Genomic DNA, 20,111 nt, shown 5'->3' on the forward strand with positions numbered 1-20,111 from the left:
TCAAAATTAAAAACTCCTATTTCAAAAATGCTGTTAAGAGAACAAGAAGATAAGCCACAGGCTGAGAGAACATGTTTGCAAAACACGTATCTGATAAAGGACTGGTATTCAGAAAATATAAAGAATTCTCAAAACTCAGTAAGAAAATAAAACAACCCTATAAAAAATGGGCAAAACATTTGAGCAACCATCTTACCAAAGAAGCTTTGCCTGTGGCAAATAAGCACATGGGAAAGCTTTGGTCATTAGAGAATTGCAGATAAAAACCATGATGAGCTAGCGCCACACACCCGTTAGAATGGCCAAGGCAGATAATGAGTACCCAGGGTGGGCAGCAACAGAGCCCTCCACACTGAGGAGAGCAGTGCAAAGTGGTGCAGCCAGCCGGGATGATGGTTTGGTGGTTCCACATACAGGAAAACAGATACTGACCATGAGACCTGCCTGTTCTACTCCTAGGTATTTACCCAAGTGAAATGAAAACTTACGCCCACATGAAACCTACATGAAAATGCGTATGTACAGCAGCTTGACTCCTAATCATCCAAGGCTGAAACAACCAAATGTCCTTCAATGTGAGGGGGTAAAGAAAATGTGGTACGTCCCTTCAGTGGAAAACTAGCCAACAATCAAAGGAGCAAACCATAGACACACTCAACAACATGGATGAAGTCTCAAATCGCTCCAAGTGGAAGAAGCCAGACATAAACGCCTACGCATGGTATGATTCATATGATGTTCTGGAAAAGGCAAAATATAGGGACAGGAAACACGTTGGTTTTGCCAGTGGTTCAGGGTGGAGTGAGGATGGACTGACCACAGGGAGACACCAGGAGATTCTGGGGGGTGCCAGAACTGTTCTTTACCTCACCTCGGTTGTGGTGGTGGTTACACAACTGTATAGCTTTGTCAAAACGCTTACAGCTATACCCTGAAAAGGATGGACTTTACAGAATATAATTACATATCAAAAGGCATCTTGGTGGAACAATGAAAAAGTGTACATATAATTGGTAAGCGACAATTTGAAAATAAATAACTGAGGTCTGCATATCAAAAAGAAGTGAGTGGGGACCAGACAGCTTGGCTTGCATGGAGACACGCACCACGCCTTATAAGTACTCTGGAGAGGGCCCAGCATGTACAGGATCATGAGCTCCAGCCCTTTCCAAAAGCACCTCTGGTCCTGGTTACCTGGAGTCTTATTGCCAGGGCCAGGGCAGGGGACCCAAGCCTTCAAAGGTATGGCTCCCAGGACATAGGGGTGCCTATGGACATAGGTCATCAGCCAAGGCTGGTGTAACAGCCCCGTGGGGCCAGCTCAGGGTAAGGGAGCCGCTGATGCTCAGGCTTTGGAGGGCTGCCCATGGGTCTGCAGTGAGAAGGGCTGGAGGTGGCCCATCATGAACGTTGAGGCCTTCAAAGTCTCTGAAAGTATACCTAGAACCCAGAGTGTGCCCAGCCAAGGATGACCACAGCCCTGTCTGGGGTGGGAAAGAAGCAGTGTCTGTCACTGCAGGCCTCAGGGTCCTCCATCTGGCCCTCTCTGGAGGAGTTTGGCCACAAGTATGGGGCCATCCTCCCAGACGTGGCTCCTGGCTGGGGGTCTGGCGCTGTTCCTAGATGTGGGTGTGTGCCATTGGAGGCGGGGCACTCAGGCCCTTCCCTATCGCTGTTCTCCTTAGCTGTCAGGGCTGTGACAGCCAGCCAGCAGCAGCCCTGCAACTCACACCTTGTATTGCTGGCCAACGAGGAAGGGGCACGTGGTGGACTTCTGGGGAAGGGGGTGCTGCAGGAGGCTCAGCTTTGGAGGGGCCTGGGCCATGGGTGTAGTGGGAAAGGCTTCACTGAAGATAGACAAGACAAAAGGGAGGCTGTGGATTTGTATAAGGAGGAGAACAGGGCCTAAGTCTCCTGCCTGGGGGCGCACAGGTCCGGGCTGAGCCTGCAGCTCCTGCATCTCCTTGGGGTTGAGAGGTGGACTCCAGAGAAGCCCTCTTGTGGGCACCACTAGCGTCCACCACTCCCTCTCCTTCCTTCCTGCTTCATGATGAAAATCAGTTCCTTGAAGTCCACGCCGCCCATCAGAATTGTAACTCTGCCTTCCAACAACTGACCATAATTGCCTTGATTTTTATTCGAGGCCCTATTTTGTGGAAAGAATCTCAGCCGGTTCAGACTTGGGGATTTTTATATTTCCACTTTGGGCCTCTTGCAACTTAGCGAAGTCCAGGCCTGGATAGCGATGTGCGAGGAACGGAGCTGGATCCCTATCTTAAAGCACACACATCTCAGCTCCAAGTGGATGAAAGATCCAAATGAGAGACCAGGAGCCTTAAAACTCCTAGAAGAGAACATAGGCCGTAACCTCTCTGACATTGGTCTTGGTGATCTGTTTTCGGGCCAGTCTCCTCAGGCAGGGGCAACGAGAGATAAAATTAACAAGCGAACCTACAGCAAACAACAGCTTCTGCACAGCAAAGAAAACCACCAGCAAAACGACATGGAAGAAGACATTTGCAAATCATGCATCCAACAGGGGTTAGTATCCAAACCATATAAAGAACTCCCTGCAAGTCATATTAAGAAAAAAGCCAACCTGATTTAAAAATGGGCAGAAGGCACGAACAGACATTTCTCCAAAGACACACGAAAGGCCAGCAGGCACAGGAAAAGATGCTCACCATCCCTCACCACCAGGGAAATGCAAATCAAAGCCACGGCGAGATACCACCTCACACCAGTCAGAATGGCTAAAATCAGAAACATGAGAAACAACAAGTGTTGGCGAGGATGTGAAGAAACTAGACCTTCTTACACTGATGGTTGGGAATGCAAGCTGTTGCAGCCACTCTGGAAAATAGTATGGAAAAAAAAAAAGAAAAAAAAAAAGAAAATAGTATGGAGGTTCCTCAAAAAGTGAAAAATAGAGCTACCTTATGATCTAGTAATCACACTACTGGGTATTTATCTGGAAAAGAAAAGAAAAGAAAAAAAAAGAAAAGAAAAGACTAATTTGCAAAGATATCTGCAGTCCTGTATTTATCGCAACAGTATTTACAACAGCCAAGATATGGAAATGATCTAATTGTCCATCGACAGATAAATGGATAAATGGATAAAGAACTGGTGTACACACACACACACACACACACACACGCACCCACACACACACGATGGAATATCACTCAGTCATAACAGAGTGGAATCCTGCCATCTGTGACAACATGGACAGATCCAGAGGATATTGCAAATAAAACAGGTCGGACAGAGAAAGACAAACACTACATGGTCTTGCTTCTGTGTAGACTCTAAACAAAACAAAACAAAACAAAGCAAAACAAAGGATTCTCAAACAGAAGCAGACCACAGAAACAAACTGGTGGGTTCCAGAGTGGAGGGTGGGACGCAGGCGCAGCAGGGGAAGGCGGCTAAGAAGCACAAGCTTCTGGTTGTCAAATAAATAAGCCACAGGGAGGTATGGTTCGGCATGGGGGAGGCTCTCCACCGTGTAATGACTTCGCAGGGGACAGGTGGTGGACTCGCTGGGGGAATCACATCCTACTGCATCACCATGACGTACTCCTGAGACGTCAGCTGTGCTTGAAGAAGGAATATGCTGATGACCATTTTAAGTCTCAATCTTAACATATCAGTATATTTCTCTTTGATAGGTGCCATTTCTTCCCTACTGTGCATTTTTATCAGATTTCTTGCACCAGCCCAATATCCTCTAACTTAAGGTCACCTGAAATGGTGGCTCACCTGCTGGACCCTACGTGTCCCATGGGCCTAAGGCAGGTGCTCTTCAAACAAGAACAACTCAATCAAACGTGGCGGTTGGACTCATCAGAGAAGCGTGAAGATCCGAGTCCCTCAAATTCATGCGAACACCTCTTCTGTGGTAGCTTTCTGGCCCCTAAATTGATCTGTTTTCCCAGTTTTCAATTCCGGCTCCACACAGAACACACAATCAATGTCACACGAGCCACATAGCCCAGCCAGGAGATACTCGACAGAAGATTAATCCCGGGCAAACGGACTGCATGAGTCACTGTGTGTACAGACAATTAGCTAGCCCTTCTAATCCTTCTAAATCTTGATGCGTTCCAGTAATAAAGTGCATTTAGCTACAATTTAACTGAAAATGCTCTTTTAAAAAAATCATCTCCTAGTTCTGCCTTAAAAGAGAGAAAAGCCATCCTGTTTGATTTTTATTCTCAGACTTGGTGACAGTAGGATTTCATGTAATTCTTTTTTATTATTGTTCAGTTGCTGGAATAAAGAGAGGAAACTTAAAAAAAAAAAAGTCTAGGATGACACCATTCAACCAAACTTTCTGAAGCGATGGAAGTGTCTGGTAAGCCCTGTGGCCCAATTTGGTGGCCACCAGCCATGTGTGGTTGCCGAGTGATTGGAATATGGCTCGTGCAACCGGGGAACTGAATTTTAATGAATTTGGCATCTGTTTGAATGGGCCAGTGTGACTAGTGGCTTCTGTGAAGTACCGTGTGGGTCTAGACTCTGAAAAGTACTTTATCTGCTTTTCTGTAGTGTCCTCTCTCCCTTCACACTCTCTACCTGGTGGAAAGGGTCCAGGGCAAAAAGGAACTGCCCACTAAGATGTCCGTAAGACTCAAAGTAATCTACAGAATCAATGCAATCTCTAGAAAAATCCCGGTGACTTCTTTGCAGAAATAGAAAAATCCATCCAAAAATTCATATGAAATCACAAGGGCCTCCAAACAGACAAAATGATGTTGAAAAAGGACACAGCTGGAGGATTTATGCTTTCTGATTTCAAAATTAACTACAAAGCTACGTTATCAAAACAGTGTGATCCTGGCACAAAGACAGATGTACAGACCAATGGAATAGAGAGCCCAGAGATAAACCCTCATTTATATGGTTAAACGATTTACAACAAGGTTGCCAAGACCACTCAATGGGGGAATTTTCAGGAAATGATGTTGAGAGAACAAGACATGAACATGCAAAAGGATGAGGTTGGACCCTACCTAATAGCATGTATGGAAATTCATTCAAGATGGATCAAAGCCCCAAGTAAGAGCTGAAGCTATAGAACCCCTAGAGGAAAACACAGAGAAAAAGCTTTGTGACACTGTGGTGGGCAGTGATTTCTAGGATGTGATGCCAAAGGCACAGGCCACAAAAGAAAAAAGTAGATAAAATGGTCTTGATTAAGATTAAAAACTTGGGGCAGCCCGGGTGGCTCAGCGGTTTAGCGCTGCCTTCAGCCCAGGGTCTGATCCTGGAGACCCAGGATTGAGTCCCACGTCGGGCTCCCTGCATGGAGCCCTCTGCCTTCTCCCTCTGTCTGTGTCTCTGCCTCTCTCTCTCTCTTTCTCTGTCTCTCATGAATAAATAAAATCTTTTAAAAAAATGATTGAAAACTTCTGTGTGTCACAGACCACTGTCCACGGAGGGAGAAGGAGACCCACAGAAGGAGCAAATATCTGCAAACATATGCCTGATAAGGGGTCAATATCCAGCATATATAAAGATCTCCTGCACCTCAACAACAATAAACTCGATTCTAAAACGGGCACAAGACATGAAGAGACACATCTCCAAAGAAGACATACGAATGGTCAATAGCACATGGAAAGATGCTGGACATCACCAATCCTAGGGGACATGCAGATTGAGGCCACAAGGAGATACCACCTTATGCCCATCACGTCAGAGGAGCGGTGCCCTTGCCCCCCACTCATGGAGCAGCTTTCCCCAAATCCTGGAATGCAACTATGGAGCACGTGGTGCATTGAACCATCTTCGTGTCCTCATGCATTCGTTCCTAGGCCAGGGAAGATGGGGAAGAAACAAATGTTCACAAAGGCTCATGGTATGGCCTATTTTATGCATCAGGTTGACTGGTCTAAGGGATGTCCAGGTGTCACAGCACTCTTCTGGGTGTGCCTGGGAGGGTGTCCTGAGACCAGCACCTGATGCAGCAGACCCAGTAAAGGACCTGCCAGTGGGGCGAGACCAGATGGACCAGGAGCCCAGATGGGACAAAGAGGTGAGGAAAGATGAATTCTTTCTTTCTTCTGGAGCTGACACATCCACCTTCCCTTGCCCTCCTGGTTCCCAGGCTTTCGGACTCTGGGACTCACACTTGCCCCCCCCCAACCCTTCCCTTTTCAGGCCTTCAGACTCAGGCCGAAGCACACCACTGGTTCCCTGGGTCTCCAGCCTGCTGTCTGCAGATCGCAGGACTTCTGGGTCTCACAACCACATGAGCCAACTGCTGTGATAAGTCTCCTCCTGGTACAGACCTCTCTGTGCCCCACCGGTTCTGCTCCTCTAGAGACCCCTGGCTGATACACCCATAACACCCTGTGCAGGGGAGCCTGGAGTGGAGGCGGTGGGGTGTCCCCGGTCCCCCAGGGCGATGCACCTCTGTGCTCAGGTCTGAGGCCTGGGCGGGGCATCCAGCAAGGTGGTCCTTGGCAAGGTCCTTGGAGGGCACCAGGGAGGAAACCCTGAGCCTGGCCATCTCGCAACTGAGTCTGATGGTGGGCGGGGGGCTGCCAGGGACGCCCTGTGCACCTGCTGTGGCCTGCTTTGCTCTCTCTGAGTCTGATCATCACTTTCAGTGCCAGTGGATAAGGGATTCTCTGTGAGGTCACTGGACAAGTGCTGCTGCACCAGGCAGTGCCATTCATCCTGGCTGGGGGTGGGTGGGCTTAGAAATTCAATGAACCTGCTAACTAAGCCTGGCCCAGGTGAACACAGTTTCACAGCCTGGACATTCTCGGTTAACTCAGCTCTTGGAGGCCCTGTCCCAAGGATGCACACGTAATCTGCCTGGCATCTCTCTCTGTCTCTCTCTCATATCCCCCTTCCCACCAATGGTGGAGGTGACAGATGCCTCCTGCTGATGGCTGGATGATCCCTGGGCCCCCACTGCCCCTGAGGGTTGATGAGCAGTCAGGTCTACGGACGGCAAGGCCTAGGAGGCAGGACGGACAGGTGACTTATGGGGACCTTCCCGTGTGCCCACTGGCTTGGGGGGGGGGCTGTCACCGTGGTGCTCAGCACAGATCATGCCGTTGCCAGTTTATGGATGAGGATTTGAAGCTCAGAGAGGTTCAGCACGTTGCCTGAGGTCTCACGGCCCCAGTGACAAAGGAAGGATTTGACTCCATGTGTGTCTGAGGGATGATTTTCCCGGCTGTGGGGGTGGCTGACCCTGCATGTGCACAGGTGAGTGTGAACATCATGACGGGGACAGGTGAGCTGAGAAGCCTGGGCACTGGTGGCTCTGGGCTCCCAAGTTCCCCAGACACTGGCCCTCAGGCTAGGACTCACCCAGGGCCCTTAATAAATCCAAATATATTTTTAAAAGATTTTACTTATTTATTCATGAGAGACACAGAGAGAGAGGCAGAGACACAGGCAGAGGGAGGAGCAGACTCCAGGCAGGAAGCCTGATGTGGGACTCGATCCCAGGACTCTAGGATCACGCCCTGAATTGAAGGCAGATGCTCAACCACTGAGCCACCCAGGTATCCAAATAAATCCAAATATTGTCTGAAGGAGAACCTCATTAATTTGTTACTGGGGTGTGTGATACAGATGCTACACATACATCCTCCCCCTACAGACACACTTGGGTCACATTAACAGAGGTATAGTGTGTGTATCGTAGGAGGTGATGATCCTGATATATCATAACCTGTTTAAGTCCACATGAGCTCTTGAGATCAGCAGTGGGCACAAAGAAAGACACAGATAATGGGAGTGGGCCCAGAAGAAAGCAGACTAACTGGTGGGGGGTCATGTGGTTGGGTCCTGGGGTGCATGTGTGGAGGAAGTGGGGTGCTTGAAAGTGCTGCCCTGTTGTGAGTGACCCCAGGGGCAGAACCAGGGCCCATGCATTCTCAGGAGGACTCGGAGGCCGCAGCCAGCTTGGTGACTGGTGACTCCCGAGGTCTGTGTGGGTGAGCCGGTGGGGTCAGCCTCCTGCGCAGGGGACACGGCGGTCTGGGGTGGGAAGTCGGGCGGTGACTGTGTGTCCTTCCAGCCCCGGGGTTCTGCGACGAAGGTGTATGCTACGGGGAGGGACTTCACTGAAGATTTTTTTCTGTAGATTTTTATTAATAAAAATAACCTTGACTTGAACCACGGATTTCAAAGCGTTCAGATTGGGGATGTTTACGTGGTGTAGCTGATGTCAGCATAAGCAGGAGCGTCAAGTCGAGGAACCGGCGCAGCGCAACGCCAGTCCCTGAGTACAAGGAGTCGCACGCGGTCAAGAGCAGCAGCGGCCTAGGGGGCAGAGGGCAGGATGGGCCTGGGGGCGGCCGGGGAAGGGGGCGCACGGCCTCGGGCCTGCACTCTTGCTGAAGCCAGGATGTCAGTGGATCTTTGATTCGTTGGGTCGCTGCTGCCGTGAGTTTCACACGAAGGCGGACGTCCGGCCCTCGGGGAAGCGTGAGGAAGCCCTGGGCCCGACTCTGCCTGTGCTCGGCGTGGGGGCAGCGTCGGGGGTCCGGGCACACCCGCGTAGCAGCAGGTCGGCGGTGAGCGCCCGGGTGCGGGCAGGGGGCTGCTGGAGCAGACGCGTGTCCCCTTCCTGGCCTGGCCTCATCCAAAGGGCTGCCGAGGGTCAGTGCCCAGGTGGGCCCGACGTGGGGCTGGTCAGCGCGGGTGCAGAGGGGATCTGGGGCTCACCAGGGCGGAGTTCTGAATGCAGATTCCAGGGCCCTGGCGGAGACCAGCTAGCTCCTGGGGGCGCCTGGGTGTTGGCATTTTCCTCCAGCAGGTGATTCTTGGGTTCAGGCAGGCTCCTCCCCCTGAGGAGGGCTGCAGGGAAGGGAAGGTGCAGAGCAGGAGGGAGCAGGCCTGGGGAGCAGCGAGCTTCTGGGAACCCGCAGCTCCTAGTGGAGCCAAGGGGTGTGAACGTGGGAGGTGACGCCGGGACGTGGGCTGAGAAGGTGAAGGGGAAAACCGTAATACAGTGGCCAGGCACGTCCTGCCACCTGGCGTCCTCCCTCCACAGGGACGTGCCGTTCCCAGCCTGCACAGTTCTCCTTCAGCTCTGGGCTCCGGCCTCACTGCCTCCTGGAAGCCACCCTGGACATCCCCTGGCTCACGCCCCTTCCGTGAGTCAGGACCATGGAGCCCAGTGGACGGATGGATGGACCTGACTGTGAGCACCGGGGGGAGGCCCCCCATCTGTCTGCGTTGTTTGTAAGGTTCCTGGGAGGTCTGGGGGCTGAGCAGGGCTGAATGTCCAGCAGGCGAGTCAGAGGAGATTCCGACGTCCTTGGTCCTGCGAGGTCTTACTCTCCTGTGGTTTTGGTCTGGGAGGTTTGGTTCCGTGTATCCGCGTAGCTATGAACCAGCTCTCTCGGTGGCTCCCCAGAGAGCCCCCCTGTGATTGCTGGGCCCCCTCTTCCTTATTTCCAACCTGTGTTCCGAGTCAGGTCATTGGCCTCTTGTGGAGCCCCCACCTCCTCCCATAAAGTCCCTCCCTAGCAGCCTACAGGCCTGGCCCAGATCCCCCACCCCCCTGCCCAAGTGCACCCCCAGGGAGTCCTGCATAACTGGTGGTGAGGAGGGGAGGGTCCAGGCCTCAGGAGTTTAACAAGCGCCCCAGGTGATGTGACTGCACAGCCCGGCAGATGAGCTGGGTCCTTGGGGCAGCCCCCCAGTCCCCAACACCGCAGGGAGACCACAAACAGAGCCCCCCAAATTGGCTCATCCGCTGAGCCAGCCCCGGGAACTGAACACCAGACACGAAGGGTCCTCCGAAGGGTCACGGAATGGAAAGGAACAGGGACGGAGGGACAGCTTGGCTGGAATTGGCTGCTGTCCTATAGAAGCAGGAGGTCCGGAGGGTGTGGGGACATGACCCCCACCCCCAACGCACGCACAAACGCCTCTCTATTTTAGAAATAGGTCACTTGGAGCAAAGCACTGAGTGGTAGTCTCACACCACCCCTGTGGGCTGCTGGGATTTCAGCCCGGGCTTGCGGAGGGGGTATGCCAGGGGGGCGTAAGGGGAACCTGCCAGGGGCCTGTTACCCCAGAGAGTCACCGGGGCCCCCTCGGCACCTGGAGAGAAGGGGGGAGGCTGGTGTGTCAGAGAGCTGGCCTTTGTGGAGGACGGTGAGCTGGAGCTGTCCCCCTTAGGGACATGCTCTGGGGGCAGCTGGCACGGAGCCCCACGGCTCACAGATGAGAGGGTGTGGCCGGGGCTTGGATGGGACAACTGTCCGGGAAGCCCCCGAGGCCTGCCGCCAGCCCTACTCTTTCCCGCTGGCCCATGTGCTCTTTCTGGCATGTTCTGGCTTCCTGGCCAGAGTAGGTCTTTAGGGACCCTGAGTCAGATCCACACAGGGGGCCCGGGGGTGGGGGGTGGGGAGGTGTTCTAGGAATCTTGATCCCTGCCCTCCCGTCCTGGTTAGGTCACCCCTTTCTTGGCTAGAGAGAGGAGTAGCAGAAAGGGGAGCCTCCTGCAGGGCACCTCCACCCCAGTGCCGGGTATGGGGGTTTCTGGGGACTGAGACGGCCTTCTCGGCAGACCCAGATGGGCTCCCTGTGGGGCCCTGGCTCCTCTGTAGCACCCTCCTCACCTCCCCAGCCCCTCCGTCCCCTCCCTGCCTCAGGCTGACCAGGGGCTCATCTCTGCAGCCCTGCAGGTACCCCCAGTCCCTTGGTGGGCAGGGTTGAGGGTGGACGCTCTCTTTCTGCAGGACCAGCTGGGCACCTGCTGCCTTCTGGGCTCTCTTGCAGGGTGCACCCCCTTACTTAGGGAGCTCCCCAGGTGCTCTGAATGTGCTTGATGGTCCTGGATACCCAGTGCTCCACGTCCTGGTGTGCTGACCAGGCCCTAACAGCCCCCCTGCTCATTCACACTAAGGGTGTGAGTGATTGCCAGGAGCTTAGACTAAGAGGCTTTGCGTCCTTCCTGGGAGGCAAACCTTAATCATCTCCATCCGAAGGGATGTCCGATAAGCATCTCTGCCTCAGAGAATAGCTGTTGAACTAGGGGGTGGAGAAAGGTGCAGATGAATCATCAGATCTGAGACTCATTCCAGCCGACAGCTCCGGGTTATGGGTTATTGTGCCGAGCCTCAGCCTCCCCCTCCCATAAAACGGGGCTTTTATTTAATTAATTTATTTATTTAAAACTGGGCTTTTAACACCGCCTTCTTGGCCAGGTTTTTTGGAGAGCTCGATGAGAGAATGCCTGTGAACAGCAGGGCCCTGTGCCTGGCACGCAGCGGGCGCTCCACTGATGCTCTGTGCGTCTCAGTGGCCAGGATGGGTGAGCACCGGTGTGGGCGAAGGCCTGGCCCCGCGCGGCGGGCCTCATGAACGCATCAACTCGGAGGTGCCGTCGGTCGGTTCCCTGGTTCCCTGTCGCCAGCGCTGGCCTTGTGAACATGGTCACCTCTGGCTCCCGCTGGGCACTGCTGGGCTCCACTGGGGTCTCTACCCTGCCCACCCGATCTGCCTGGACCTACTCCTCCCCCTGGGCCCACCCTTTCCCCCAGGCGTACCTGCTCCCCCTGCACCCACTGGCTCCCCCTGGGCCCACCTGCTCCCCCTGCACCGACCGGCTCCCCCTGCACCCACTGGCTCCCCCTGGGCCGACCCGCTCCCCTGGGCCCACCCCTTCCTTGAGTGGGACTGACTCTCCAGGGTCCAGTTTAGCAAACCCTTACCCCACAGTGACCTCTGCTGGGAAGAAGGGGAGTTGCTCCAGGGAGAAGTGGGAAGTAGGAAAAAAACCCTCACAACTGCCCAGGGGCAAAACCCACCAGCCTGGAACTGGCCCCTGCCTGGGGCTGGCCAGGGCCACAGCCAGCTGGAAGTCTCTCTGTGGGCTGTGGGGCCGGGGCTGGCAGAGGGCCCTGGGGAAGGAGGGCTCAGCTCACAGGGGAAGCAGCCAGCCTGGGACTCCAGGCTGGGATGCGGTGATGCCTCTACCCGCCAGGAAGGCAAAGTTTGCCAACGACCACCAGAAGCCAGGAGAGACGCCTACACCTAAACCCCCTCTGTCCCCAGGAGGAACCAGCCCTGCCGACACCTGATCTCAGGCTTGCAGCCCCTGGGTCTGGGCAGAAGTAAATGCCTGTTGCGAGCCCGCTCTGTGGTGCTTGCTTACAGCTGCCCCAGGACACTGAGACACACCTGCTGTGCAGGTGGAAGAAGGAGGCATCCCGGGGCTCGTGAGTGGGTGACAGGTGACAAGCAGGGGTCGCAAGGGCACTGATGCCAGGTGTTGATCACTTGGCCTGTGACTGGCCCTTCCCTGCTTTGGAGAAAGGAGAAAAAGTCTCAACTGCAGGTCAGAAGAGAGGGGCTGGGGGGTGGGGGTCTCACGAGCTCAGGATCCTGCCTGGCCTTGGGCCCCAGGCCCTCCCCACCTCCTCTGGGGAGGCCTCTGGCAGCTTCAGGCAGCAGGGCCCCGAGCCCCGGGTCCCCTGCTCACGCCTCTTTGCCACCCCCCTACCCAGCTCTCCTGACTTCGTTGATTTTCTAGCTTGACTGTGAACCCTGCCAGCTGGGGTGGTGCCCATGCTGGTCTTGAGACCCCCTTGAATGTTTTGTGATGTGTGGGGGGCCAAGGTGACGGCATCTGTGGGAAGCCCTTAGCCCGGGCCCTGGCGCCTGGAGAGGCCTCCTTGCTGATGTGCTGGCCGTAGCAATCCTGGCCTACACACCTCCATGTGTCCTGTGCCCTCTGCATGATGCAGAGGACCCCGGAGGGGCAGAGAGAAATGAGTGAGAACCTGCCCAAGGAGAGAGGGAGGAGACAGCCTTGCTGACAGGGGGTGAGCTGTAATTTAAGGCAGCTGACAGGCCCCGTCTGTGCCAGGAGGCCCACGCGAACTTCCTTCTCCTTCACACACCTGCCAAGGACGGCCAGCCGAGGCCACTGCAGGTGCTGTCAGAGCTCGGGACCCAGGAGGCTGGCCTGCATGGGCCTGGCTCCATCCACCGGTGTCCTCTTCAGAGGGGCCCTGGGGGTCGGGTCTGCTCTGCAGGTGGGCTGGCAGGTGGTGGCCTCGAAGTTGGTCAGTCGGGGTGTTATAACCAGGCTGCCCTGGGCTGCATGCTGAGTGCACCTTGCAAACCTCACGGGGAGCAAAGCAGAGAGGTCTCAGCTCCTGGCTGCTGCCATCTGGGCCAACAGACGGTAAATAGGGAGACAGAGGGCAGCAGCTCACCCAAGGGCAAGTCACCCCGGAGACCCTCTCTCAGAGCCCCTCCTCCCCGCCCCTGGTGGCTCCCAAATGTCCTCAGCGGCAGGGGCAGCCAGGCCTCTTCTTGATGGCCGGGGCTCGCCATGAACCACTGTGGATCGGGCCTGGGATGAAGGAGTCTCTCCCCTGCTCCATTCTGCCCGCTGCCACCCAGGGGCTTCGGCTGGGCTCCTGCCTGGGTAGCTGGGTGCTGGGCCTGGAGCCAACCCAAAGGCCCTGCGTGCCCCCCTGTATGGCCAGGGCATTAGCTTCCTGCACCCTTGGCCTCTTCCTTGGCACTCCAGGCCAGCTCCCTGCTCTGACGTGGCCCCGGGTTTCCCACCCGCATGTGCCTCCTGGCTCCTGCTCGCCTGGGCTTGGGACCCCCTCCCTGATGGGCTGGTTCCTTGGACCCCAGCCTCCTGGGTTGGTGACCACAGTAAGAGCTGTTTGACCTTGAATGTGACCGAATCTCTGGGGCCCGCAGAATTCTAGGTCATTCCAATGACCAGATGAGCCCTCCTTGGGCGTGGGAACATGTGAATTGGAGATATTGCTCCCGTGATGGTGTCAGGTGACTTGCAGCAGGGCTCCTTGCCAATTAATGGAGGTCCCTGATCAGTTGTCTTTGGGGTCACGAGAAGGGAAGTTAGCAGGGTGGGGCTCCCGAGTGTGGTTTACAGATGGAGGGGCCACATGGCAGGGGACTTGGGGTGGCCCTGCTGGCAGCCAGCAAGGAAACGGGGCCTCAGTCCCACAGCTGCAAGGGATTGAATTTGGCCAAGCACCCGGATGAGCGTGGAAACAGACTTGTCCCCAGAGCCCACAGGAGCATCGCTGGCCAGCACCCTGATTTCTGCCTGTGAGCCCCTGAGCACCGGACACAGCAGGCCTGCCAGGACGGTTGGCCCACAGGAGATAATAGCTGGGGTCATTTTAAGCTGCTAAGTTTGGGGCAATTTGTTACATAGCATGAGTTAACTAATACAACAGCCACATGCCTCAGTTTCCCCAGCTGTAAACCGGGGTCATTGCGGCCCTGACTCACAGGTAGTTGTGAGGATTGATGGAGGGGCTCCTGGGTCAGTGCACTTAGGAAGCAGGAGGGGGGCACGTGTCACTGTGATTGAGTCACTGTGATCGTGAGAGGGCCCCACACTGGGCTGGCCCTGGGCCTGACTGGGGCCAGGGAGCCTGCACACCCCCCACTGCTCTGTTACTCACTTGTTCCAAGTCTTTCCCCTGGGGCCTATGGGTCAGGGGTGGAAGGGTGGGGGCCCCGTGTAGCTCTTCCTTGCATCTCCTCGCCGCATAGGACTGGACAGGGCCCATAGATGTTTGGTGAAAATATTCACGGCTAGACAGAGGAGCCGCTGGTCAGAGAAGGGGTGTGGAACCCACGTGGGGTCTGGCGAGCCCTCGCTGTTGAGGGCAGAGCAAGCCTGACTGAGGGAAGGGACGTGAGCTGGGGGCTCCTCCCCCCGCCTGCGAGCCTTGCTCCTGCAGAGCCGGTCCTGATGCCCAGATGGGTCTGGGGAAGGAGCCAGGGCAGCTCAAGGGAGGGAGGGCAAGAGCCAGGGCCCCAGGGCTCCGCGGAGGGCAGGGGTGTGCAGGAAGGGCACATGTGTGACGAGGATGGACAGGCCAGCCAAGGAGGGCCATCTGGAAGATGCTCCTGGCTTCTGGCTCCGGTGGCCAGCTGTAAATCAGGGCCTAGAAGGACTCCGGGACACATCCCAGGTTGCCTGGTGCTGGTTCCCCTGGCTGGCCGGGTCTGTGCATCCTTGCCTGCCCCAGCCTCACCCAGGGGCAGGGAGAGGAGGAGGGAGCCCAGCCTGTGCTGGGCTGGGGGCGGAGGCTGGGGGGTGGCAGGGGGCAGCCAGGGTGTGCCGGGAGTCTGGGCAGCAGGGCCCACGTGGGACCCAGGTGGTCCAGGGGGGCTCCTTGGGAAGGGAAGCAGGAGCCCAGCCAGCAGGCTGGGTTTGGGGCTGTCCAGCCCCCCTCTCATTGCTTACACTGGCCCAACCGCACCCCCAAAGTACCTGGAAGAGTCACCTCCTTCTCAGACTCCTGCCAGCTCCCAGCCCCTGCCCCCAACCCTGCCCATCACCACGGGTTCCCTTCTAGAGAAGAGGTGGGGAGGGGCCAGCATCAGGGGAGGGACCCGGGACCAGCACCTCAGCCTCTGCCTCTGCCTGGCTGTGTGCACAGCACCCCAAATCCAGGGCCTCCCTCCTCTTTCCCGGGTCCCTGGCTGCGGGGGAAGAGATTGAAGATGTGAGGTTGCTACTTAGTATTCCTCTCCTCACCTCCTCCATGCTGGCGGCCAGGGCGAGGAGCCAGCCAGAGGCAGTGGGAATGTCGAGGAACTGGGAGCTATGTTCCCTGAGCGGCCGCAGGCAGGGTCCAGCCCCGGAACCCACACATGGTGTCTCCTGGGAGGGTGGCCGGCCAGCCTGGGGCAACTTCAGGGGCTGGGGATGCAGAGCAGACCTGACGTCCCCTTGCTGTGGAGGCCGGAAGCTGCTATGGGGCAGTCTGTGTGGCTCCCCTGCTGGCCCCTGGTGGTGGAGGGATCTTACCTGCTGGGCTGGGAGGCTCAGACCCAGGCAGGCAGCGGCGGGGCAGGGCCGTGGGGCCAGCCACCCTGGGGGCAGAGCCCAGAGGGACACCGGGCCCCTGCAGAGAGCCATCTGTGTAGCCTGCATTTATGGGGCATTTCACCGAGCACTGCTGCCCCCCGTCTCCAGCACGGGACTTGAAGCTCCCGGCCTGTGGGTACTGTATCTCGCCCCTACAGGCCTGTCTGGCCCCTACCTACCTGACACATAAATTTGGTTTCCCCGCAAAGATGAGTGGAAGACACAACATTAAAGCTAATGATTGTTTAGTTAAATATCCAATGACAACAGCCAACATACAGGTAAAGCATCATGTCATGATGGGCCACTACCCCCCCCACACACGCACAGAGGGGGTCATTTAATGCTCACAAGGATGGCCAGGTGGGCACAATTATTTATACGACCGTCTCCATTTCACAGGCGGGGAAAGAAAGGCAGAGAGAGGGTGTGGGAGGACACACAGCTGGGAAGAAGCCAGGTTGGGGTCCAGGCCCCACCGTGCCGTCCCCATTGGGCCACCCAGCCCAGTCCAACCAGCTCTTGGCCAGAGAACCCAGGGCTCCAGCCTGAAGCCTTCCCCCGCGAGTGCACCGAGGGTCCTGAGCGGGCCACTCCTGCCCCCGTGGGCGCTAGCGGGGCTGTCCTCTCCTGGGTTGTGCCACAGTAGGCCTGGGCCGCAGCCACCTCTGTTACATAAACACCGGAGGAGAGAGCCCAGGGGAGGGCCACCGCCAGCGGGACCAGCACCAGCACTTACACAGCCGCAGCGGGAGGGGCGGGTGGCTAGAACTGGGAAAAGTGAGGCACTCTCATCGGAGGACGACGGAGCCAGGAGGGAGCTGGCACTGCACCCGCTTGCTCTTTCTGGGCACCTGAAAGTGACCTCCAGCTGCCCCACACAGGAGCCTTCGGTGACACTGTCCCCCCATGATGCTGGGGGCCCCGGATCTCAGGTTGAGGGGCAGCTCCCCCTAAGTCTCAGGCCTGAGGCCAGGCTGCCTCCGGCTCCGCTCTTCACAAAGTCCCCACCGGCCTGGGGGGCCCGGGGAGCTGGGGCCACGGACCCCACGATGAGCTCCCAGGTCCAGAGGAACCCCCCACTACCACCCAGAGCACCCCTCGGCCTTGTCCACCATTCTGCCAATGCCCCTTGCAAGTCTGGTTTTTAGAAAAGAAACAGTTGAGGGAAAAGAAGTCACTGGCGTTGAGAAGGGGAGAGCGCGCTGCACAAGGGACCGCGAAGGGGGCGCCTGTCTGCTGACGAGTCCCCAGGATCCCGTCGCCAGTCGCCGGCTGCCCTGCCCCGGGAGGAGGCCGGCTCAGGAGGTGCCCTGGAGGTGGCGCTGGCCCGAGCGAGCGTCCGGGATGTGGGTGCAATGCAGCACCGCACGGCCGCCCCGGCCCGGCCCCCCGCCCACCGGCTCCGCGCACGACCCCGCCGGGCTGGGCGCTGCTGGGGTGCAGGCAGAGCAGGTGCCCGCGGGCCGCCTGCAGCCCCCAGGGAACTTGAAGAAGTCAGCGGAAACCCGGCCGCTCCCGCCACCTGCCGCTCCCAGGCCCCCTCCCCACGGCTCCGGTCCCCAGTCCCGCGTCCTCAGTGCCCACCAGCCCCGCCCCCCGCCTGCAGGGGGGTGCCCTTCCCCGCGGGGCCCAGGAGAGCCCTCCCTCCTGCCCCACTCACCGTGCAGCAGGGCATGTGGGCGCCGGCTCGCTCCCCGCTCCGGGTGGGTCCCCTGGAGTCTCAGCCTGCAGAAGGCTCGGCCGAGGCCACCGCCCAGGTGCCCTGCGCCTGGGCTCTCCTTGGCGGGGGCCCTGCGCCTCCTGAGCTGGCCCCGGCTCGCAGGGACTCTCTGACTGGTGGCCGGGGATGGGGCCACCCGCAGGCAGCAGGGCGTGGTGGCCGCTGGCCGGGCAGGTCGGGGGTCACCGCAGGTCCGGCCGTGGAGATGCCGCTGCACTCCCGGCTGCTCTGCTTGCACTCTCGGAGCCCGCAGCCGCCAGCAGCGGGACCAGCTGTCCAAGCCGCCTCCTGGGCGCCAGACAGATCTGGTTCCAGCCCTGGCTGCGTCCTTCTGAGGTGCACGAGGTACAGGCTGGGGTGTTACCTAACACCCCCTGCAGCCTTGCCTTCTGTCTGGCAGGTTGGCTTAGGGATTGCAGCGGGAAACACCTGAAGACCCTCGGGACAGGGTGGTAGGGCCCCTGCTGACCTCCTGGCCTCTCCCTCCAGGCAGAAGTGGGGCAGAGCCTGAGGCACAGAGAGGGTGGGTGACTGCCTGGGTCACATAGCGCGTCAGGGGCACTGGAGAGTCTTCCTGTATTCGAGTGTAATTCCCCATCCCCTTGGGTGTCCAGCTCCTCCCAGCACCACTGCCAGCCTGGCCCAGGCTGGTCCTGCTCAGCTCTGCCCTCTCTACCCTCCCCTTCCTCACCCATCCATCCAGCCCAGCTCACCTCTGCTCTGCCCACCCAGTCCTGCCCTGTCCACTCTCCCCTGCCTCGCTTGTCCATCTCAGCCCATCCCATCCCAGCCCTGAGCTTTCCACCCTCCCCTTCCTCGCCCATCCATCCAGCCCAGGCCACCCGTCTCTGTCCACTGAGTCCTGCCCTGTTCCCCCTCTCCTGTCCAGCCTGTCCAGCCCAGCCCTGCCCTGCTCTGCCCACCCAGCCCTGCCTGTCTACCCTCTGACCAGCCCAGGCTGGTCCTGCTCATCCCTGCCCTCTCTACCCGCCCCTGCCTAGCCCATCCACCCGGCCCAGCCCAGCCCTCTCTGCCCACCCCTCCCCTGCCCAGCTGTGCCCAAAAGAAGGCCTACAGCTTTGCAGGAGCAATAGTTGACAAATATTTTTTGAGAAGCTGGGCTGGAAGAGCATCCACATGACTCCTCGTAGGAGTTAGGGAAGCAGGCAGTGGAGCAGACGGTCTTCATCCAGACTGTGTCAGAAATGCCACCCCTGGGCCTTGGCTGTGGGTGTCTCTGCCTCCCCAGTGCCAGCCTCTCTTTGGGCTGCAGAGTCACCCTTGGGCTGCAGGATTCAGGGCTTGGGGTGGGTGGTGGGTGCAGACAGTGACCTGGGCGGCCAGAGTTTCAGTCCACTTCTCCCTGCATGGTCTTCTAACATGACCCTCGCACTACTCCTTTGCCCAAAAGTATCATATTGAGGCGGAGGCAGAAAACCTTGGGCATCCAAGGCCTGGGCTTTGTTGACTCACTTTGCCACCCTCTGGGCAAGTCCCTCAGCCTCTCTGTGCCTCGGTTTACCTGACCTTGTTGGGATATGGAGTGGTGATCTCTGTAGGGAGACATAGCCGAGTTCACCGTGTGTAGTAAGTGCTCAATAAACACACTGTGAACCATTCTTTCTCTCACTTGATCCTCATAACACTTCCCGGCAGGTGGCAAGCCCCCGTTTTCCAGATGTGGACACGGGATCCCTACGAGGCTCACTGAATCATCCCGGGGTCCCTGAGAGGATGTCTCAGATAATGGTGAGCCTCCAGCTGGTGTCTGATGTGCCCCAGGGGGAAGGGCAGCTGGGCTGAAGGAGGTTCATGGAGATCTCCGGGGTGTGGGGTGCAGGGTGACAGTGTGTGCACCCAGAGGGGCTGCTGGAAGATGGAGCTGAGATGGCGTAGGCGAGGCAGGGGACTTCCCATTTTGACACCAGTGAGGTGGAGGCAGCCTGTGAGCCAGGATCTCTCTGGGAGAGGGTCAGCATGGCAGAGGAGGGAGTGGGGAGGTGGATTGGAACCCAAGTGGTGAGCTCACTCTCCCACACATGCAAAGAAGTTTTGGAGCTGAGTCACCTCCAGAAATGGAGAACCCTAGCCTGTTCCCACACAGCCTGTGGCTATGAGCCCGTAGGCCCTCCCAGGGCAAGGCATCCAGGGACTGGCCATGGCTCAAGGCTGTGACGTGGCCTCTCGAGACCCAGGACAGGCTGCAGGGAAGGTAAAGCTCTGCTAGCTGCCCTGCCGTCAGCCTCCAAGCCCTGGCGTGTACTGGGACCTGCCCCGGAAGCTTCTCTGATGGAAGGTGATGCCAGGAGGCACTGGGCTGATTTGTAGGATCCCTGGGACAACCCTGACATCATGATGGCCTGGGATCACAGGAGCAGGGGTGAGCACCCCACATCCAAGCCTGAGAAGTGAAGGCTGACAACCCCCCCCCCCCCCCCCGCCCAACTCCATAACATCTTAACTCCCAAAGAGACTCCAAGCAGCACTCTTCTCACTTCAGAGATGCTCATCTGTGGGTAT

At 57.5% G+C, this 20,111-nt stretch overlaps 1 protein-coding gene across 1 annotated transcript in view; it reads right to left on the reverse strand.

The window, feature by feature from the left end:
* The window catches only part of OSBPL5 (oxysterol binding protein like 5), a 75,657-nt gene extending 57,972 nt beyond the window's left edge, over nucleotides 1–17,685 (reverse strand). The window contains exon 1 of the mRNA XM_049096404.1: nucleotides 17,532–17,685. Coding sequence (XP_048952361.1) covers nucleotides 17,532–17,546 — 15 coding nt within the window. The 5' untranslated portion in view covers nucleotides 17,547–17,685. The remainder of the gene's footprint in view (nucleotides 1–17,531) is intronic.
* Between the last annotated feature and the right edge of the window lie 2,426 nt (nucleotides 17,686–20,111).

Source organism: Canis lupus, chromosome 18 (genome assembly GCF_003254725.2).
Source record: "Canis lupus dingo isolate Sandy chromosome 18, ASM325472v2, whole genome shotgun sequence".
NCBI classification, from domain to species: domain Eukaryota; kingdom Metazoa; phylum Chordata; class Mammalia; order Carnivora; family Canidae; genus Canis; species Canis lupus.